This window comes from Poeciliopsis prolifica, unplaced genomic scaffold (assembly GCF_027474105.1).
Source record: "Poeciliopsis prolifica strain line A6 unplaced genomic scaffold, Auburn_PproV2 SCAFFOLD011, whole genome shotgun sequence".
Classification (NCBI taxonomy): Eukaryota; Metazoa; Chordata; class Actinopteri; order Cyprinodontiformes; family Poeciliidae; genus Poeciliopsis; species Poeciliopsis prolifica.
In genome coordinates, this window is record NW_026562386.1 from 7595642 (window position 1) to 7617164 (window position 21523).

Genomic DNA, 21523 nt, shown 5'->3' on the forward strand with positions numbered 1-21523 from the left:
TAGTTTCATTTCATATTTTCCCAATGAGCAGCCAGAGTATTGAAAGCGTTGTTTGCACTGCATGAGTACAATGAAAGCTAAATCAACAGATGCAATCATAGCTATCAACAGCTCAAGTTATTAAGAGAGATGTTTTGCTTGTTCTGGCTCTACATGTTAATGGTTGTGATTCATCATGGAAAATTACCTTTAACCTGTAGCATTATAACTTTGTGTGAAGCTGTTGGGGGTCTTGAGAGAACGCACATTAAATATATATTTGGTCTTATGAAAAGCCTGGAGGCGTTGGGAGCAACAGAGGAGGCCAACAACTTGTCAGCTGCACAATTTTTGCTTTTATTGAGCTATACTCTCAATGCAATATTGATGACAAGAATTTGTCCAGAAAAAATATTGAACTCCTAAGTCCCTCACAGTAGAGCTACATATATCTTTGTCCAATGTGCTCAATATGTTCAATGAAGCTGTATAATTAGAGACACGCCTGGTATATTTTTCCTGGCTGATATTGATGTCCAGTTTATATTTCTATTGATTTTTGTTATAACAAAAAAGAAAACAAAATGTCCTGCAGGTTCCTTCTAACAGGTAGCATTTCTAATCCCAACAAAAACAGAAGAACTTCAAAACCACCTCTGTGTATGCATATCCTTCTAAACTTCTTTGAAGTGCATCAATGCAGTTGCTTTTGACTGGCATATTTAAAGAACAAAAATATTGGGAGTTGTTCATTTGATTATATTAATGAGTATGAAAGATCAAATCTGTTTTTCTCTTTTAATATTGCAATTACTGGCTGGCGCTAATTAAGTTTGTATATCTCTGTTGCTTCAGAATAATCTTTAGCATTTTAAATCATTATAGATTCTCATAAAAACTTAACAACTTGGTCAATTTTACAAGCTCATTATTCAGTAGCAATGCACATAAAATAAATGGCATAAAACACACCAGGCTCCAGGAATTATCTATCGATTATAATAAACTTCACATCATTTTTTTTTCTGCTTCTGATGTTTTATAGACAGTGATTTCATATTTGACATTTTCCTTTTTGAGTCTTTAATCATGAATTCCAGCCTCTGAAAATGTATTTTGAAAATGCCATCACAGCACTGGCTTATTTTTAACACCAGCAGAAATATGTGAAAGAGGGAATGCTCTGTGGTTCATCTTTTTTGAATTGTGTGATGTTTTATTATTGGATTAAAGGCCGTGTCACTGTAATAGGGCCTGGGCATTCCCACCGGGCTCCGCACTGCTTCATTGATCTCCTGAACAAAAGCTGCATGTTCCAATGCTCAGTCTCATTTTCCTTTTATCTCCTGAACCCTTTGTCTGCCTCTTTGGCTGAGCGTTTTCCTTAAATGACACTGAATTGCATATGTGTACACCACAACTAAATGTACCCTGCTTTCTTCTGACTCATTTATCCTCTGAACTGTCCTCCAAAACTGGTGTTGTGTGTGTACAGGTTCAGCAAATACTGTTCACACTAAATAATCTCCAAAAATAAAACAACTCAGAGCAACAGGTTGCAAACATAAAGACTCTGTCATGTTACAGAATTTGGATAGAAGAAACTGAATGTTATTTTTAACCATAAACAAACCAACTTGTCCTGGAGTACAAGGTTTCCGGTATACAGTATGTTGCTGTAGTGATAGATCTGGGGAAGAAGTGAAAACACTGACCTGAACTGACCCTCGGTTTGTCCTGAGGGCTGCAGGTCTCAGTTATGGATGCAAGAACCAGTCATGACACACCTGAAGGTTGTAAATGTTGCAACACAGAGCTAGAACTTAAATTATGAATTATCTCTGTGTGGCTTCTAAAATTTGGAGGCAGTGTCTTTTACTTTAAAAGACTTGCTATTGTCGTGAATTCATTTTGACAGGAGGCTGATATGTCATCTGGGTGTCCTGGATATTTTTTTACGTAAAGATTTGTGCCATTAACATTTCCATGAATGGCATGTAAAATTGTTTATCCTGCAACAGATATTAGGATAAAAAGCTTATTTTTCTCTCAAGAAAGATTGACAATGATACTGATAATTATCTGGACAAATCGGATCTCAAGTTATCCCACCATCAAAAAACATACGTGGAGTGTTTCTTTGACGCTTTCATTCATGTGTCAGAAATCCTTAAACATCCTGCGGAAATCATTCAGCTCTCCAGAATGGCTGGGTGAAGCAGCTCCTTCTGCCTCACAGAGCACAGGACTCTGCTCCTACAGCCTAGCCAGTAGCAATTAACAAACACCTGTTGGAACTGCACACCAGCTGAGCTCATTATACCAGCTACAGTGAAATGCTGTAAAAACATTATTAAAGGGTTTCACAAAGATCATTGTTGATTGTGGTATAAAATGTCACTATGTACCTAGAAAACACTCAATACTGCCCCTTAAAACAAACATATAATTGGATCTTGAATCCTATATTTTCAAGTTGAACTCTCTCCATTAAGTTTTAGTGCATATATATATATATATATATATATATATATATATATATATATATATATATATATATATATATATATATATATATATATATATATACTACTTCCTGTGTGTTTGGTTACAGTAGCTGTAGCTTATATACTCCCAGGTAATGTAATCTACTCAAGTGCATCATATTTTATAAGCTCATCTTTTTTCTGGCATATTTATTGCCATTGATCAGATGGGAGCAGTCACTGCAGACAGGAAATATGGGAAAGATTGCAGAGACGTGACATGCAGTAAATGTCTCTCTGGCAGCAAATCGAACTGAAGACCCGGTGCTTGATGCAATTTAAGGCCATGTGATTTCCGCCCTAATTACTCTGCCATCAAGTGGTCCGGCAGCTCATTTATTGTAATTCTTTCCTTCCAATTGTTGCAAAGCAAACGTGTAGAGTTGACTATTTTTGAAATACTTGCAAAAAGCACAAAGATATAGGACGTGTGGTCCGACCTTAAGGTAACAAGTGAATAATTGTTTATTTTTGATTTCTTTTAGCTATGAAGTAATGATATCAGATGCAGCCATTGGATGTTCATTGGGTTTGGATCAATACTTTTATGATTGACCTCATAAAATCATGCCTTTACATAGAGACGACCATTTTAGGTGATATATCTTTGTCCGACATTCTCCACAGACTCTTCCTCCTACAGGTGATTCTGCTAGATCCTGTGATGGAGATGCTATAAGCTTATTGAAAAACTTGCCAAAATTAGGAAAGTGTTTCTGAAACTAGACCAAAGTTACTTTAATTAGGCGGAGCTGTTTATTCAATAGCCAAAGACTCTCAGTGCAAAAAGCAGCATGTAATAGTGATTATGGTCTTTACATACGTGAGGTCAGTTAGACTCTTTCTTATTTTCAGGTCAGACTTATTCCAATTTAGATTATTATGGATGGATTTCTGTTCTGAATGTAAATGTATTTTTGAAGTATTGTTAATCTTATAAAAATATGTGACTCCTCTATAATAACATTCAAATTTCTGTATGAGCTCTGGGCAATTGTTGAATTGTATGGTTATGCAGTGTTACCTTTCTTCTCTACCGCAATGTGTCCGGCAGAAGCATCTCCTCCCGTTTTGTGTTGGGTACTTATGATACAAGGCTAAAAACACACCTTCAGAGCCTGGCGGAAGATCAAATCGACACAAATGTTCTTCACTTGTTTTATCAGTAACTGGAACAAAGTGTTAAAAATATGCAAATGACTGCTTAGATGTAATTTTTTACTGTAGATGCATTTGAACTTTGACTTGTATTGGAAAATTTACTGCAGTTGGATTGACTTTGCCAACCCTCGATAAAGATTTTAATGACTGACATCCAAGAGAAACAGATTGAAACCTTTTGATGGTAAAAGAAAAGAGTTAATTGCAGTGAATTGTAATTGATACAATTACCCTGACATTTAACAATATTTTAGTCACTTATATCTTGATTTCTGGCATCCCTTGGCAAATATTTTTATGTATCTTCACCTAAAAAAAAGTTCCCCTAGTCCTACATGCGTTTGTCCATAAAAAACAAGAGGATATGCAGCAGCACATAGAATGATTGAATGAATAAATAAATTAGAAGGATATATTTATACTAGCGGTATAAATATTTCATATCTCTGTTGTCAGGAAATTTTGTTTCAACAAATCACCTTGAAAATAAGTGAGTTTATCTCAGCCAATGTGTTAAGTGACATAGTGGAATGCTCTTGATTCCTTTATTAAATGTGATGTTTTAAATTTTGGTAAAACCTGACATCTAAAGGCATATTTCAAGTCTTTGACACAAGCACAAGCACAGGTGCAGTTAGACTCTTTCTAACTGCACCACTTTAGACATTTTGTTACCCTGTATATCTTTGTATTTGATTCAGGCTGCTGACTCAACTTGTTGATTTCATTATAGAAGAGTGATTTCCTTCACAGGTGATGGTGTTTTCATCAGAAATAATCCTTTCTTTAGTTGAGACATAAATGCATACAAAAGACAGTTTTAAGTGCTCTGGGAATCCCAGCTCCAGAGCAGGAGGAAAAATGTCAGTGGAGTGCATTTCTGTTTGCTATGTTGGTCTGATGCAGATGAAAGAAGAGGCGGCATAGCTGGTGGAGTTGAATTTTAATTTGGTAGAGGGAAGGAAACTTGTGTTTTTGCATCATAATCTGGTTGTTTGTGTGTGTGTTGAGAAAAATGTCATTACTTCCAGCTTAGGTTTAAGGTGGAGGTTTACACAAGCTTATCACTGTTGTTGAGGTTTTTAAGTTTGTTCAGCAAAATGGAGGGCTGATGTTGTAAACTGCAAATTATTTGCAGCTGCTTAAGGGGGACATCAGTGCTGTGTTTATAACAAGAAGGTTCCTGGATGTGAGTTTGTAAACGCCACCTTTCGCCCACTGATTGCTGGTAATGTGCAGCAACATTTGTATTGTACTTTCCCACATGAAAAAACTTTATTGCTTTGATGCCCTCGACTTTTTCTTTAGGGTCACAAATTGCCAACGATTTAGTCAATTTCAACATCATACAAGCTTCTTTTTTTTCCCTTTACATCTCTTAGAGATTAATCTCAAAGTTGTAAAGCTTTGCCACCTCCAGGGATGGCTACAGAATGAATTTGTAAATATGTTAGCTGCCTAATGAGTTGGCTTTAGCTGGCTTCGTTTTTTGGGGGATTTAGAACAACATTTGATCTTAGAAAATGTCTTATCACAAGGAAGAAAAAATCAATGATAAGATGCTTTAGTGGTAATCTGCTTTTGATGGAGACTTTGTCTTGATACGCAAGGGAGAGATTTGCTTCCAATTGTTTTTGTAATAGCTTTATTGGAGCTTTTTTTGCTCAATCAACCCTCAGATCTAAGATTAGAAAATATCAAGAAAGGCAAAAAGACGGCTGTTGTAAACATATTTGTATGCTGTAAAGTGTTATGTGCTAAGGAATCACATCCAGAGCTTCAGATTGGTTTAAAGGAAGAATAAATAAATCATGGTGTGTAACATAACCAATTTCCATATTGAGCCTAAAGCTTAAGAGGATTATATTTGAACCAATTTCATTTATTGTTTTGACTGACCCCCTCCTTTCAAATATAAAATGGTTGTTTGATTTACCTAAAAATCCTGCCATTCATGTGTAAATACTCTGCTTATTTCAGTTGATACCAGAAATGTAGATCCTCCAGTCAAACTGCTCCGCAGATATAAATGTTTATTTTGCTTGCTGGACTCCTGATTGTTTTTTTTTATTGAATCGATTTGGATTTAAATCAACATGAAATGTATATTTAAGCACATACAGGCAACATTTCCAGGGGGCAGTAGGCAAATTCAAATGCAATATTTTTCATAACAAATAACGTCTTATTTTCAGTGCACATTTCTCCAGCTGGATTCTGAAGCATGTGGTTTCATTTCTGCCATGTAATACCGCAAAGACGAGCAGAAGTCATCACATCACTGGGGGAAAGTTTATAATAGTGGCTAATTCCAAAGGAACATCGATAACATAAACTACTGTAATGATCACCGTCACTATTAGTGATGGATCAGTCATTTTGCCAGTGATTGAAATGGATTGCTTGATCCGATCTGACAGGAAAACCATAGGTGAAACAAAAAACCTTATTCATTAAATGCATAAAGTCGACATGTTCTAAAATGCATAGATTTCAAAAAAACTGACTAGATGCTTAAAACTAAGATCATAATCAGTATAAAATAAGTATACAAATAAAACATAAATACACTGTTTTCCAAATTAAGCAAGTGATATTTTCTCAGGTTTTCTTAAATGGTCAATGCAATTAGGGGTTTGTATAATTTTCAAGTCATGAACAATTACAGTATAAATCAAACTTTACTGAACAAAACTACCCATGAGAACTGTATTTTTTTTTCAAAAATAAAAAAAATCTCAAAATGCACTGTTCCAAATTATTATGCACAGCAGATTTTCAAAACATTTTATGGATTATAAATGGTCATTCTTTGAATCTGCATCATTAAGTCACAGGTACTAAAATCAAAAGCTATTTCAATCAAAAACCTCTTAACACACCGAGTTACATGTTAACATATCACCTGCACAATTCTTGCATCCATTGAACTTGTGAGTTTGTGGATAGTTTCTACTTGAATTTCTTTGCAGGATGTCAGAATACCTTCCCAGAGCTGCTGTTTTAATATGAACTGCATTCCACCCTCAGATCTTCTGCTTGAGGAAACTCAAAATATTCTCAATAGGGTTGAGGTCAGAGGAGGATGGTGACCACACCATGAGATTCTCCCCTTTCATGCCCATAGCAGCCAATGACACAGCATGAGATGGTGCATTGTCATGCATGAGGATGACTTTGCTACAGAAGTGCACTATCAATATTTGTCATATATTCTTTATGAACCAAGAAAGAAAGTGATTAGTCAGAAAGTCCATATACTTTGCTGAGGTCATTTTCACACCTTTGGGGAATCTGAAGGGGCCGACCTGCTCTCTCTCTCTCCCATCATTTCGACCCAAAAGAATGACTCCACCACCTCCTTGCTGACGTCATAGCTGGGTTGGGACGTGGTGGCCATCCACCACCAGTCCACTACTACGTCCATCTGGACCATCCAGGGTCACACAGCAGTCATCAGTGAACAAGTCTGATTGAAAATGAATCTTCATGTACAGCTGGGCCCACTGCGACCATGTCTGCTTGTGAACCCTGGTTAGGGTTGGTCGAATAGTAGGTTCATGCACCGCAAGCCTCTGGAGGATCCTCCACCTTGAGGTTCCAGAGGAACCAGCAGCTTCAAATAACAGTTTGCTGCTTTGTAGGGGCATTTTAACAGCTTCTCTCTCTTAATCCGATGAATTTGTCTAACAGAAACCTTCCTCATTGTGCCTTTATCTGAACAAACCCATCTTTGTTACGAATCAGCTACAAATCTCTTCAAAGTACGAGAACGCTTCAGGTTTTGTTAAATATCTAATGTTTTCACACGGCACTACACTGTCGGGTGATTTACTTCAGCAGAGATCCTTTCTCTTTCCTGTGGCCTGCTTAGTAATGTGGAACATCCTCCCTTTAGTTGAGCTCACCAGACAAACTAATCAACCCAGCTCTCTGAAATTAATTAGTGATTCAAAAAACCCTGACACACAATACCATCTATAAATTTAATAGTACAACAAAAAAATTTTATCTTTATGACACTAATCCAATTTGCATAATAATTTGGAACACCGTCTTTTTGGAAAATGGGTTATAGGACCAGCTGCTACTTTTCTAACTTCCTATGGCTCACTGTACTGCACTTCTATCACTAGATTGAATGTAAATGAAGAAGCCAAAGCTTCATAGATTTAATCCAGAACCTTGTTGTCCTTTTTCGCAGTCTGACATCTTTCCTTCATGCATCAGCAAAGAGAAGTCAGTCCAACTTAATTACTTATTAATAATTTAGCTGATTTACCTCACTGAAAGTAATGGGTAGAACCAGTGGGGGAATTTCTTAAATGTACAGTACATGGGTTAGTCTGATTTATTATTTTCTTTACTTGCACACCTGGATGATCAGATGATATTTGCAGTAAAGGGTTTCCAATGATGAAATTCTCAAAAAAAAAAAAAAAAAGGGAAAATACCTAACAGGTAAATGAGCTGTTTTTTGTCTGAGGCTATTGATGGGGCATCAGTAAGCCGTTAACTGGTTTATCACTCTCCTCTTTATTCTGTGTCATTGCTTTGTGTCTGTATGTTCTCCAGCTGTTTGCCTCCTTTAGGCTTATGCTGCAGCTATTGCACTGAAAGGAAAGGAGAATTAATTATAGATGTAACTCTATTACAGCTTGTTTGCAGAAGGAAAAAAATACAGAGGAGAAAGCAGACAATCCAGCCTCTAGTAAGTAGCCAAATCAATTCTGCTTTGTGGAGAAACAATATGTAATAAATGACAAATATTTATGCCAAAGAACTGCACTTTCCCTCTGACAGTTTTTACATGGTCAATGTTCTGGTGTTTTCTACTAAGAGATTTGTTTAGTTAGATTAAAAGCGTTAAAGTAAATTATCACAAGGGTTATGGTTACTACAGGTGTTAGAATAATGTGATAGAGGAGCAATCGATTCTACATTAAGGTGGCTGGCAAAGTCTTGCGCACCCAGAGGTAAAATCTATTGTAAACATAAATAATCTGAAAAGTTAGGGTTTATTTGAAATCTGACTAGGAAATTTCACAATTTTATTTCTGTTTCTAAAAGATAAAAATGGCAAAATACATACAGAGAGCGTCATGAAGGTCCGGCTCATTCTAACGAGATCTATTTCAGAGTTCGTGTCGGAGGCGTCATGGTGGGGAATTTTTATTGTTGGCGGCTTGAAGTCGCTGTTGGCGGCTACAGTTCAGAGAAGTTCCTCTTCGCCTGAAGCTTAACAATTTGCAACAGTTGGTTTGTGAAACTCTCAAATCAGACACAACACCTTTTTACTTCAGGCCAGTCAAGAACTTCCATCTTCTCAAATGCTGAGTACTTCCACATTTTTCACTTACCAAATTATGAATGAAGAACTGGTCTTTCTTAAAATCTTGTAAATTGTTCAATCTTTTGCCAACAAGCCAAATGTTTGAAGTAACGCCTTGTTGTGCTTGCTGGTGTCGGCCGCAGCAGCAGATACGTGTGAACATGGCCGGCCGCTCGAACACCTTCCCTCCTGTGTGAGAACAGATCTCACATAGGAACCAGATTCTGAGTGTCTGGGTCAGGGTCAAGAACAAACGGACCGGAGGAGAGGCTGCATGCGAATGTCAGCCGTGATCTGACCTGATCTCTGACCTCCCTGTCTCACAGCGGTTCTCTGTTCCCGGTGGTGTCTCACAGGATGTCCTCTGTTGGAGATGACACAATCCTCTTTTGTTGCCTTTTCTCCATTTATATAGTCATTATAGCAGCTGTATGTGTAAATATACCAACTAAATAATTGAATTTAATTTAAACTTTGTTTAAGCAACGTATTAAGAAAAAGACTGAAGAGAAATATCTCCAATTTTCTAGTTACTTTGCACAGTTTGCTGCTTTACCAGCTCTGATTATTGAGTCGTTTTTGTTTTTTTTTGTCCCTATTGGGGACCAGATGGGCCATCTCCTGAAAGTGATACATTTGTTGTCGGCTATTTTATCTTATGAAGCATAACAATGGGCCCTCTGTGAACAAATTAGCACTTTCTCCACTTCCATAAAGTTTAATTGTTTGACAGTCGAAGTCAGGGACATTGTTAGAGCTTCTGTTCAGTAGATGGCCCAAATTTATGCAAATAAAGTAAGGCAATGTTTTCTAGTAGGAAAAGAAGAAATCCAGCTTTGTAGTTGTTCAAACTTTGAAAAAGTTGGCTCGTCTATGAAAAGTCTCTCATTTGCTTTAGTTGGTAAGTTTGCCTGTCTATTAAGTTCCACTTCACCAGAATTGTTCGTCTTCTTTATGCCCAGGTGTAGCTGCAGTTCCTGCCCACACTGCCAGTCAAGATGGTGGTGTTGTCGCTCAAAATCTGCGTGCGACAATGCAACGTTGTGAAGACGATGCAGTTTGAGCCCTCCACAGCTGTTTATGATGCCTGCAGGATTATCAGAGAGAGGGTCCCCGAGGCTCAGACTGGACAGGGTGAGCCTCTCAGCGATACTGGAATCTGCAGCATCAGCGAAGAAACGACAAAACTCTGTAGAGTTCAGAAATGGAAACAATGGCCAACATTTATGCATTGCATTGCAAAAGTCTTCCTCTCTTCTTCCACATTTTGTCACGTCACAACAACAAACTTTTGTTTTAATTGTTTAGACTTGTTTTTTTATATGACAGCAAAACACAAAATGGTGCATGATTGTAGAAGTAAAAGGCTGCATTGTGTCCAAAAATAAGCTGCAGTTAGAGCTTTAAGTCAGGACACCTGTTTGCACTGCCCTCCACATGGCTTGTTACAACCTTTAAACGTGAATTTTTATGGGTTTCCTTCAACAAAACAATGCATTTCTACTAAATGCTCTTCTTCAAAGGCCAGAGTTTTAGAGTGCATGCCCTGTAGGTTTTGTCATTGGATTTTTCAACCTGCAGTGTGACTTTCTACTCTAGTTGAATAATTACTAATAACATGACCTATAAAGGCAATTGGCTGCACTGGATTGGCTGGCACTGCTTTTCTCTGGTTAAAAACTTTTATAAGCTGTTACTTTCTTTCTATTACACAGTTATGTGAAGATCAAATTGAAGTTTGTGAAAAATGTGGAAGAGTTAAGGGGGTGTGAATATTTTTGGAAGTTTTTGTAAAAATATTCTCTTTGTGATATTTTATAAGTATTTGCATTTTCTGTATTTAACATTTTATGTTAAATACAGAAAATGTCTTCCTTTTACTAAGTTTAATCTAATTTTATAATTGGACAATCGATTGTACATTGTACAATAGGTAAACAGTTGTGCCTTTTATGAGTTCAACTATAAAATCCGAAATTCTTTCCATAACATCCTGGGCCACATGTTAGAGCCTCATCAATCTTAGCTTTTCATCTTTTTTCAGTGTCATGTCAGACTTATTTGTTCCACATGGCTCCACTGAAGTCATCATTCACTCCTTTATGTTTGCAAATGTTTTAGTCTTGGGATCTCTGTTCCAATAAACTTTTAATATAGAAATTTCTTGAAAATGCCATTATCTTGTCTAAGCCTCAGCAAACGTTGTGCCTGATGTGACCTTTATTCTCTGTGCTCAAGATGTTTTCTGATGTTCTGTCTTTTTGATAAATGTCATCTAAACCTCTGATGTTTATCCTCACTGCTTCAGCTTCAGATTACGGCCTCTTCCTGTCTGATGAAGACCCCCGGAAAGGGATCTGGTTGGAGTCTGGAAGGACACTGGACTATTACATGCTCCGCAACGGGGTAAACACATCAGTCTGTTTAACCCGCAGCCACATGGGGCGAAGCTGCAATCACGGCCTGAACGTTTGCTTTGAACGTAAAGTAAAGCTTAGGGGAACTCTTAAATGAAAATTATGAGGCCACAAAGACACACACTAGGCACACATAGTTATCTTGGTACCTTTGTGTGAGTCGCACTCCAGACATGGATGTGTGAATAACGTAGACAAACTCATCAGCAGTCTGTCAGTTAATGCCTGTGCGTGCCATTCTTGAATTGGTTCCCCTCTTCAAATTCACCAAAATCAGCCCAGGTAGGAGGCATGACTGTGACCGTTTATTGTGAACCAAATCTCAGCCCATTGTTGTGACCAGAAGGGGAGCGGCAGGCCGTGATAGACAGCCGTTAAATAAGGTTTTCAGGCTTCTGCTCTGCCTTCCCTGCATGCGACCTGGTTGCAAATGATCATTTCCTCAGCAGAAACTTTCAATTTGTCTCTCCGTTTCTCTCCTTCTGAAGTGAAACCTACAAATTCACCGCTTTCAGTTTTGATTATCATTATTTTTTAACTAGGTTTTCCCTCTTGTGTTTGAGCAGGATATTCTTGAATACAAGAAGAAGCAGAGGCCCCAGAAAATCAAAATGTTGGACGGAGCTGTTAAAACAATCATGGTGGATGACTCAAAAACAGTGGGCGAGCTGCTTGTGACTATTTGCAGCAGAATAGGTACATCATAATCATCCGATCTGCATTCTTTCTCCATTTTTTTCCTTCAGCAGAATGTACTTTAAAATTAGATATTGCAGTCGAACAGCATTGATTTTGCTTGGAGTAAAAACTAGTCCAAACTGTTTTTATTGCTTTTGTTGGTGCAGCCTTGTTGCACATCCATAAAATAAAATGTATATCTGTGGCTTGCCCAGACACTCATGCTAATGTAGTTTTCAGGTGCAAATGCTGCAATTATCAAAAGTAAAATGTAAAACATTTTTTTAAAATAATTTCATTTTTATTCCCTTTTCTTAATTATGTGACACTTCACATTGGTTAGCAATTATTAATCTTTTTTTCCCCGTTTGTGGCATAACAAAGTACTTTTGCAAATGACGCTCATTGCATCTTAGGATTTTTATTTAGGTCTGTATAACAAAGTCACTGGACTTGTATCTAAAATAAATATTTTTACCTCTGACCTCAGGCATCACAAACTATGAGGAGTACTCTCTGATCCAGGAGACAGTGGAGGAAAAGAAGGAGGACGGGACGGGTACGCTGAAGAAGGACAGGACACTGCTGCGAGATGAGAGGAAGATGGAGAAACTGAAAGCCAAACTGCACACGGATGATGACTGTAAGATTTAAGAAAACAAAAAAACGTTTTAACTGACATGGAAAATTTCTAACCTAAATGAAGTGGATCTCTTACATGATGCACACGTATGAGAAAATGTCGGCGACTTATTAAGAATGCAGCTGGACTTCTTGTCTCTTGAAGACGTTTCCCCTCTCATTCAAGCAGTTTCTTCAGTTCTGAACACAGGCTAGGAGTGACTTCTAATTTGTAGTTTAGTCACTATCTTTACCTTCTACTCAGTTTAATATTTGTGTCGTTGTCATTCAACTAACAAATAACTGTGTTGTTTTGGTCGCATCTTAAGGAATGGCTGGCTGTGAAACCGCCAAGAAAGACGAGTCATGGCTGATGTGTAGGTGTTAGAAAGATGATGACTTTCTGTGTCCACTGGAATATGGGAGCTCTAAATCTGAATCTGAAAAGCTTTCCCATAAGGATGCATTCAACCTTGCACACAAGCAGTCACTTCTTCTCATAAGCATTCACTGATCTAATATATGTGGTAAACTGATGGAAGTGAATCTGTGATTTGCACTCAACTTAGATTTTTGTAAACTGGGTTTAATGTTATGAGAAACGTTGCAGCGATTTGTTTCCCATGATTTTTGCTTCACAGTGCGAGGTAATAGTTGTATACACAGGGACAACACATTTAAATCTAGTGCATTGACAACAGCTCAAGCAAATGAAATCAGTTTACTTGATTTAATATTGTGTTTTAGTGAACTGGCTGGACCACAGCAGAACATTTAGAGAGCAAGGCGTGGACGAGAACGAGACTCTGCTGCTAAGACGCAAGTTCTTCTACTCGGACCAGAACGTTGACTCCAGAGACCCGGTCCAACTCAACCTGCTCTACGTACAGGTGAAGTGTTTAAGATGCATTTAATGTCCTTTGCTGTAAAAGACTGGCAAGAGAGATATTTTTTTGTTGTTAAAAATTTGTGATTATTCTTGGAAAATAAAGAAATGTATGCAAGCTTTTTTATGTCATAAAGTCACCAAAATATCCATGCAAGTAATTTTAGGAGAGCACAGCACTAACGTTTCTCCTTTATTTCAAAATAAAATTAATAAAAGAATATTATTTGTTGATGCTGCAGGCACGAGATGACATCCTGAATGGTTCCCACCCAGTGTCTTTTGACAAAGCCGGTGAGTTCGGAGGCATTCAGGCCCAGATCCAGTTTGGACCTCACGTAGAGCACAAACACAAGCCTGGATTCTTAGAGTGAGTATTTGACTTAAATTCATAATTTCCATGAAGATTCAAGATAAAAATAAAGCTAAAATATGTTGAATTTTTTCCCCCCCAATAATGAAGTTCAAATATTGTGGAGAAACTGTTTAACTCCTCTTTGCCGCATTAATTACATCCTCAAATGTATTTAATTTCTTTCAAAGTCTGAAAGAGTTCTTGCCCAAAGAATACATAAAACAACGAGGAGCTGAGAAGAAAATATTTCAGGTGTGTGAATTTCATCCTCATTTTGGTTTTCTTTTTATCTCAACAATGTTGTATTAGTAATAAGTTCCTGTAAACAAAATGAAACCTGCAGGAACACAAAAACTGTGGAGAAATGACAGAGATTGAAGCAAAAGTGAAGTATGTGAAACTGGCACGGTCTTTGCGGACGTACGGTGTTTCTTTCTTCCTCGTCAAGGTAAGTCTGAAGTTATGCACAAAATGTTTTGTTTTATGCTAAAAGATTCTGACGAGCTGCATGAAATACTATGAAATTGAAGCACAGAATAAGAGAAGTCAGTTACAGAAGAAGTTGTGGTGCTGGAAGGAAACTACTGCTGTCTGTGCAGCAGAGGAGGTTTCAGAGTGAATATAGAGCGGGTGGAGTGACTGACAGGTAGTAGGGCACAATGTGCAGGTATTTGTTCATTATAGTCCAACTGGCTGCAGAATCCAAGTGAGTCCAGCAGACTTCCACTATTATGTACTATAAAGACAATATTCTGCATTACATGACTGGAAATCTTTCTATTAGCTGAATTTTATTTTTAAAATCTTTTTGACTGTATTAGTCTTACACAAATCAGTATTTCACACAAAGAAGTTTTTTGTTTGTTTGTTTTTATCTCATCGTCCGATAGTTTAATCTCTAGAAATTAATTATAATGAGTAGGTCTGAAGAATGAAATCACTTCCAATAATAGAGCACATGTTAGTTTCTGCTCTGCCCTTTTATTCCTCTTAAAAATGCCCCAGAAATCTGAAAGTGTCCTTTAACTTCTTGGTCCTCCATATGAATTCCCCTTGAACAGTTCAGCTTGATATCTCCTTTTGTCTTTGAGTCGTTGGATCTTGAGGTTAATCTGGTGGAGCAGAAACGTCTCTGAAACAACCCTGGAAAACTTCAGCCGGCGGCTCCTAACCTTTAACTCTCGGAGGCCTGCGGAGAGTTTACAGTCCCTGCAGGACGTCTGCACACCTCACCTCTTGGCCCTCACGTCACAGCCCATCACATTCTCTCGGCCTGCTCCCACCGGCTTCGCTTCCACAAGAGGCCTTTGCTCTTTTCCACACTGAAAACACAAAAGCTTTTATGTATTTTAGAGAGGGTGTTTGCAATATGATGTTGAAAGCTAAGAGAACTCAGGAAGAGATTTCAGTCAGCTGATGTAAAGATAAGGACACACTTTTTTTCTTTTCTTTTTTTTTTTACTAATTAAGACTATTTCTAATCTTTCTTTGCTGCTTAGACTGATGTAAAGTTGTGCCACCAGTAAATGGATATAAAAACTAAATAAATCTCTAAGTAAATTTTTTTGCATGAATTTCTGTCCTGTTTTCTGGCTGTAATCCATCAACTAAACATCATAAGAGCAATTAAAAGTTGTAATGACTGCAATTGACTCTTTATATTCATGATTCTTTAAATTCACTCAAATGATGTGCATTCATTGCTGTCAAAAATGAAGACATTTTGTGTGCCATAAAATTCCTGGGTTGAAACAAATGTTACTCTTATCTGATGTTTTAAATTTTAGCAACCACATTTTGGATTTTTACTTGCTTTAATGATAAAATTGAACAGAAATTGATACTAGAATATATCCTTTTGTGACTTCACTCTGTTGTAATATGCTAAGAGTCACCTCTACATTGTGTGTAATGTTTGCGGCTTAAATGCCATCTATTGATGTGTCTGGCTAAAGTAAAGTCTCCCTTTTTATGACAGGAAAAGATGAAGAGTAAGAACAAGCTCGTGCCGCGGCTCCTGGGCATCACCAAGGAGTCGGTGATGAGAGTGGACGAGAAGACCAAAGATGTGGTTCAGGAATGGCCTCTCACTACGGTGAAGAGGTGGGCTGCGTCGCCCAAGAGCTTTACATTGGTAAGACTGCCACACGCCTACGTTTTATCCAGAGGCAGAATGAGAAAAGCTGCACACACTGCAGAGCCAGCTGTACTGCACATTTATCACATAAATAGTTTTTATCGACTGGAAAAGCAGGTAAATTAGCTCTATTATTTTGCAAGTCTGGATAAGAACTGGAAAAAATAATGAAGTCTGGAAAAGGTTTGAGTTTGTTGTTCTGTATTGGGCAATCTGGAGGTAGATCTGAAATTATTTGGCTGTGTTTTATATTTAGATGACCTCTTTCAATAACTGATATGCACATCAAACATAAAATGTTATCCATCTCATTAATTGCAGATAAAATGGAATTGTGGTGGTAGTTTATATTGTAGACCTTCATACAAATATTTGGGATATTTTATTTTCAAAATAAAGTTATCAAAGATCACAAATTGACTTAGAGGAGTATTTATTGAAAAACCAGCCTAGCGTCAGTATTTTAGATTTTAGTATGATGAACTAAGTAGCATGCAGTTACCAAAACTGGTGCAAAAATTAAAATAGTACCTGCTGAATCGGACACAGTCTTGTTTTGTGATTTGTGAATCTCACCAAAGAAAACTCGTCAAAGTAAACATTTTGTGTTCAAAAGTCCCGAAGATTATCAAGAAAACTGATGGAAATATGTTTTACCTCTAACTTAATTTTGTAAATTAAAACAAATTCTTATGAACCCTGATTCTGACTTTCTGCCTTAGAGATTTTTTTTTACTTTTATGTTGCGTATTGCTCACCTTTTCATTCGTCTCCTTCAGTCCTCTGAACAAACTCTTTTCTCTTTGCTGCCAACATCTCTCCTTTGTGTCAGCACTCACAGGTCCAGGCATTAAACACAGCTTTAGTCTTGTAGGTGTGTTGGATCTCTGTTGCAGCTCGATTAACACAGCCTATTGTGTGGAGGCTAATTTGCTGGAGTGCTTTTAACCATTTAGGCTGTCTGTTTTGGTGTCACTGATTTGGGGGTTGTTTAGCATCTCTCTATGTACTCTTTTGAATATTTATTTTTTTATTTTTTAGGTGGAAAGGTGTTAAAAATAAGTGGAAGCTGCAGCCAAATCTTTCCTCATGGAAGCAGTTAGTTTCCCTGTATTAAGGTTTACGTCCAGAACGGCTCTCGGGTTAATCTGACTCTCTGCCGCAGCTTCATATCAGCCAGCACAATGTGCGGTGCTCATCTGAGTCGAGCCGTCTCCATGGATTCACTTTAATCCTCCCAGAAAATCCTCAGCCTGCATACCGTACACGCTCTGCTCTTTGCTACTCCTTTTACAATTTCACACAAATCGGATGTTTCACTCTGTGGTGCATTTCTGCAGGACTTTGGGGAGTACCAGGAGAGCTACTACTCAGTGCAGACCACCGAAGGGGAACAGATCTCCCAGCTCATCGCCGGTTATATTGATATCATCCTCAAAAAGGTGAGACATTCATCACTGGAGACCTGTAATCCTGATGTTTTAGTATTCTCCTGAGGGCTACGTGTATTCGACTTTGCAGGTGATTGATGGAGACCATGCCGCTCTGTCATGGTGCTGTAGTTAAATGAAAAGTAGCAGAGGAAGGCTGGCTTCCTATGGTGCTGGTATACAGCAGGAGCTCATATGTTAAGCCTTAAATGTAAATCTGGGTATCTGAATGTGTGATTTATTTAATTTTTTTTAGGCAGGTTGAAGATCTTGCCTCATCTCATGGTTTGTTGTCCTCTTTCCAACTAAACAGGGCTTGACTAAACCACAGTCTGATTTTCTGCTTTTCTGCTGCGTTTGCCTCTCTCCTGCAGAAGCAAAGCAAGGACCGGTTTGGATTAGAGGGTGATGAGGAGTCAACCATGCTGGAGGAATCAGTTTCCCCTAAAAAGTATGGAAATCAGACCTTTTTGGTTTACGTTTGAAGCACGGCTTGAAACTTGACATTTCTTTAAGTGTGCACTTTGTTGATTAATTTTAATTAAAAAAAACAATCACTTAACTGAATTCTCTATGAAACATGCACATCCCAGTTTAAATAGGAACATTATGATGGTGTTGAACACATAACCAGTACATAACAAAGCTATGTACACATCACTCTAACAAGCCACTATAACAGCTTTAACATCCATCCATCTACCTGGACTACATTTGACATGGAGAACACATGCCTGACATTTTTCATCCTTCTGTGGGAGGAACATTGCCTCATTTAGCCTCAGGTGAAACCGTGTTTCTGTCCATTCTCAGCTGATAGTTTTCCTGCGTTCAGCTTTTTGCAACATTTATACTTTCATATATAATTTCAACCCTCCCCCCCATCTCTGTGCTGATGCCAAAGGCAACAATCTGTAATACTGCAGAAACATTGCACACCCAACTTTGCAAGTCTCTTCTGCAGCAAAACAAACAAGCCTTTGTTTGCTGAAGGTGGAAAGAGTTTTTCCTGTCGGTCTTTATTGTGTTTAAGGTCTTTGTGGCTAATGTGTAAAATCCAAACCAGCTCAGTGTGATGACGAACGTGTCCAGTTACAAGCATAAATCTGGAACAATCTACTTTGAAGGCTTGCTTCTTTCAGAAAACATTTTTAAAGGATTTAACTTACAGAATTATTCATACTAAAAGAGTATTTTCCCATTTTCTTCCATTACAACCATAAGCTTTATGTATCATTGTGGGATTTTATGTGGTAGATAAACACAAGATAGCTCATAAAATGTGAAATGGAAGTTAAATGGTGCATAGTCTCTTAAAATCAAATACATTAAAATCGAACAAAGTGTATTGAGCCTTCTAACTTTGAAGGCATTTGGCTGTGATAGACTTTATTAAGATAAATCAGTTAGTCCAGCTATGTGTCATTTATTCTTAATATAAGAATAGATTTTCTTTGAAGGCCTCATAGGTTCCCTCACACTGGGGGAACACAGGAAACAAATGAAACAAAATAATAATAAAAAAAGTGCAGTGGAGGAAAACTAACAATACTGTCCTGTCAGTGAAACATGGTGGTGGCAGCATCATGCTATAAGACACAGATGTGAAACACATTTTCACCTCAGGCCACATCCAAATTACAAAATTCCTCAAAGGGCCAGAAGTGGGAGAATGTGTTGCTAAAATTAGTATTTCATAAAATTTAAGACTTTTTAAAATACCGTTTCACATTGGGTCATGTACAAATGAAAAGTGACTTGACTGATAAAATAATTCTTAAGCACGCATATGTTGACGTTCAACTTATGAGAGCCACATGAATGATTGGTGGATTGGATTTGGCTAGAATATGCAGAATATGTTTACCTTAAAAATAAAAAATAAAAAAAAAACTGCGATACAGCAGGAAGGTGCAGTGGAAAGAAGGTGTCACAACAATGTCCTGACCTAAATCAAGTTAAAAATACTTTTGCAAGGTGTATAAATGTAACTTTGTGATTGTTACATAAAATTTGCAAGAAACATTTGCGTAACATTTTTGCATGGCACTTCAAAAAACATTGCTGTACAAACATCAGCCTTCGACATCATTTTGCTGCACGGCTGTAGACTCGGTACTGATGGTGCTCATGTTGTACTCTTGCAGATCCACGATACTTCAGCAGCAGTTTAACCGTAAGGGTCAGGTGAACGAAAGCTCTGTGGCGTTGCTGGGGGTGATCCGCTCTGGCTCTATTGGTACCGAGTCACCCAGCATGGGCACCATGCCGTCCCCTCAGCAGCAGATCACCATGGGTCAGATGCACCGTGGCCACATGCCTCCACTGGTACGACATTAGATGTTGTGTGGTGTCTTGAAGCGCTCAACTGATTTTTATTCTTCTCGTTATTATATTGCAATATGTCATCTCAAGAGACTGTAAGCTAATTAGCTTCTCATAAATTGTTTGTACGCAGAGTTCAGCGCAGCAGGCTTTAATGGGAACCATCAACACCAGCATGCAAGCTGTTCAAAGAGCCCAAATAGACCTGGGAGAGGTTGACGACCACTCACCGCTGGGGCAGGACATGGTAGTCACTCTCTCACACCCAAAAGAGCATTAAGTGTTTATTCACATCAGTGATGAAACCTGCTAAATGTGCTCACGTCCAAAAACATTTCTGCAATCTCCACTTAGGCCTCCAAAGTGTGGATCCAGAATAAGATGGACGAATCGAAACATGAGATCCACTCGCAGGTTGATGCCATCACTGCAGGAACGGCTTCTGTTGTGAACCTCACAGCCGGTCAGTGCTTCTTAACTCAACAGAAATCATATTGGCTTTTTTTTTTTCACTGTCTCTTTAGCATTTTTGAAAAAAAAATATATTTTCTTAATATACATATTTTAGGAAGTGCAATTTTTTTAATTAAAAGCAATACATGTCAACAGGCTTTACCCGCATTTTTACAAGTGCATTTAAGGCATGGTGTGCTCAGCAGTTAAAATTATTTGGCCAGTTTGTTTGGGTAAAGTAGAACTTTTCCATCGGGCTGCTGTTCGTTAGAAGCCATGTAAAATCTAATAGTTCCCACATATCCTGCTGTGGTTTGGAGAATGTGGGAGAAAGTGGCCTGGCAGTCTGCAAACCACTCCATCTCAGATTTATTTGATTTTTTTTTTTTCACTTTTTCCCCCCATATTTTTTTATCAACTGTAAGTTTGTACAAAGTCTCGCACAAACTCCCTACAAATAAACAATTTTGCGTTTTGTTTTATATTTACCTCATGTTGTCTTTCCCTATTTCCTCCCAGGTGATCCCACTGACACCGACTACACCGCTGTGGGCTGCGCCATTACCACCATTTCCTCGAACCTGACGGAAATGTCGAAGGGTGTGAAGCGGCTGGCCACGCTGATGGAGGACGATGTGGGAGGAGGTAACGACCTGATGAAGGCTGCCAGGACGCTCGCAGGCGCCGTGTCCGACCTCCTGAAGGCCGTGGAGCCGACCTCCGGGGAGGTGAGCGATGCCATCTCAAACTTTCAGACTTAGTTTGGGTTTCTTCTCTTCCCTCGTACTTGAAATTTATCCTCTTCACATCTTTATTAAAAGCACATTATTAAACTGAAACTGTTTCATTTGTGGGAAACAGGCATCCCTTCTGATTTGAATTCAAGCAGCAAATCAAACTCCTCAGCTGTAGTATTTCAGACCTGATGTCAAACAGCCAGCTAAAGGCTAATTAAATTTGTCGCCAAGCAGCTGCGTCCCAAGATGACTCGTCTTCTCTTAATAATTCTGTCTCTGCTGGTCCAAATCCTAACCCAATTATATAAACATCCTCTTCTGCTTGCCTCCAGCTAACTGAAAATGTCCTGGCTGATCAAAATAAAGATTCAAAATCTCTTTAAATCATCAATCCTGGAGCTGGTTTAAAATTACAAATGGTGCAGTAATTGTCCATTTTGCTGCTTTTATCAAAGCCTGTTTGCCT

The 21523-nt window shown here is 38.1% G+C and overlaps 1 protein-coding gene across 1 annotated transcript in view; it reads left to right on the forward strand.

The window, feature by feature from the left end:
- Positions 1 to 21523, forward strand: part of tln2a (talin 2a) — a 78362-nt gene that overhangs the window by 29138 nt on the left and 27701 nt on the right. The window contains exons 3-17 of the mRNA XM_055036480.1: positions 9981 to 10152; positions 11327 to 11424; positions 12002 to 12131; positions 12604 to 12756; positions 13482 to 13624; positions 13863 to 13990; positions 14164 to 14227; positions 14319 to 14423; positions 15954 to 16109; positions 17453 to 17554; positions 17917 to 17993; positions 19690 to 19870; positions 20001 to 20114; positions 20222 to 20330; positions 20840 to 21048. Of these exons, the coding sequence (XP_054892455.1) occupies positions 10017 to 10152; positions 11327 to 11424; positions 12002 to 12131; positions 12604 to 12756; positions 13482 to 13624; positions 13863 to 13990; positions 14164 to 14227; positions 14319 to 14423; positions 15954 to 16109; positions 17453 to 17554; positions 17917 to 17993; positions 19690 to 19870; positions 20001 to 20114; positions 20222 to 20330; positions 20840 to 21048 (1905 nt within the window). The 5' untranslated portion in view covers positions 9981 to 10016. The remainder of the gene's footprint in view (positions 1 to 9980; positions 10153 to 11326; positions 11425 to 12001; positions 12132 to 12603; positions 12757 to 13481; positions 13625 to 13862; positions 13991 to 14163; positions 14228 to 14318; positions 14424 to 15953; positions 16110 to 17452; positions 17555 to 17916; positions 17994 to 19689; positions 19871 to 20000; positions 20115 to 20221; positions 20331 to 20839; positions 21049 to 21523) is intronic.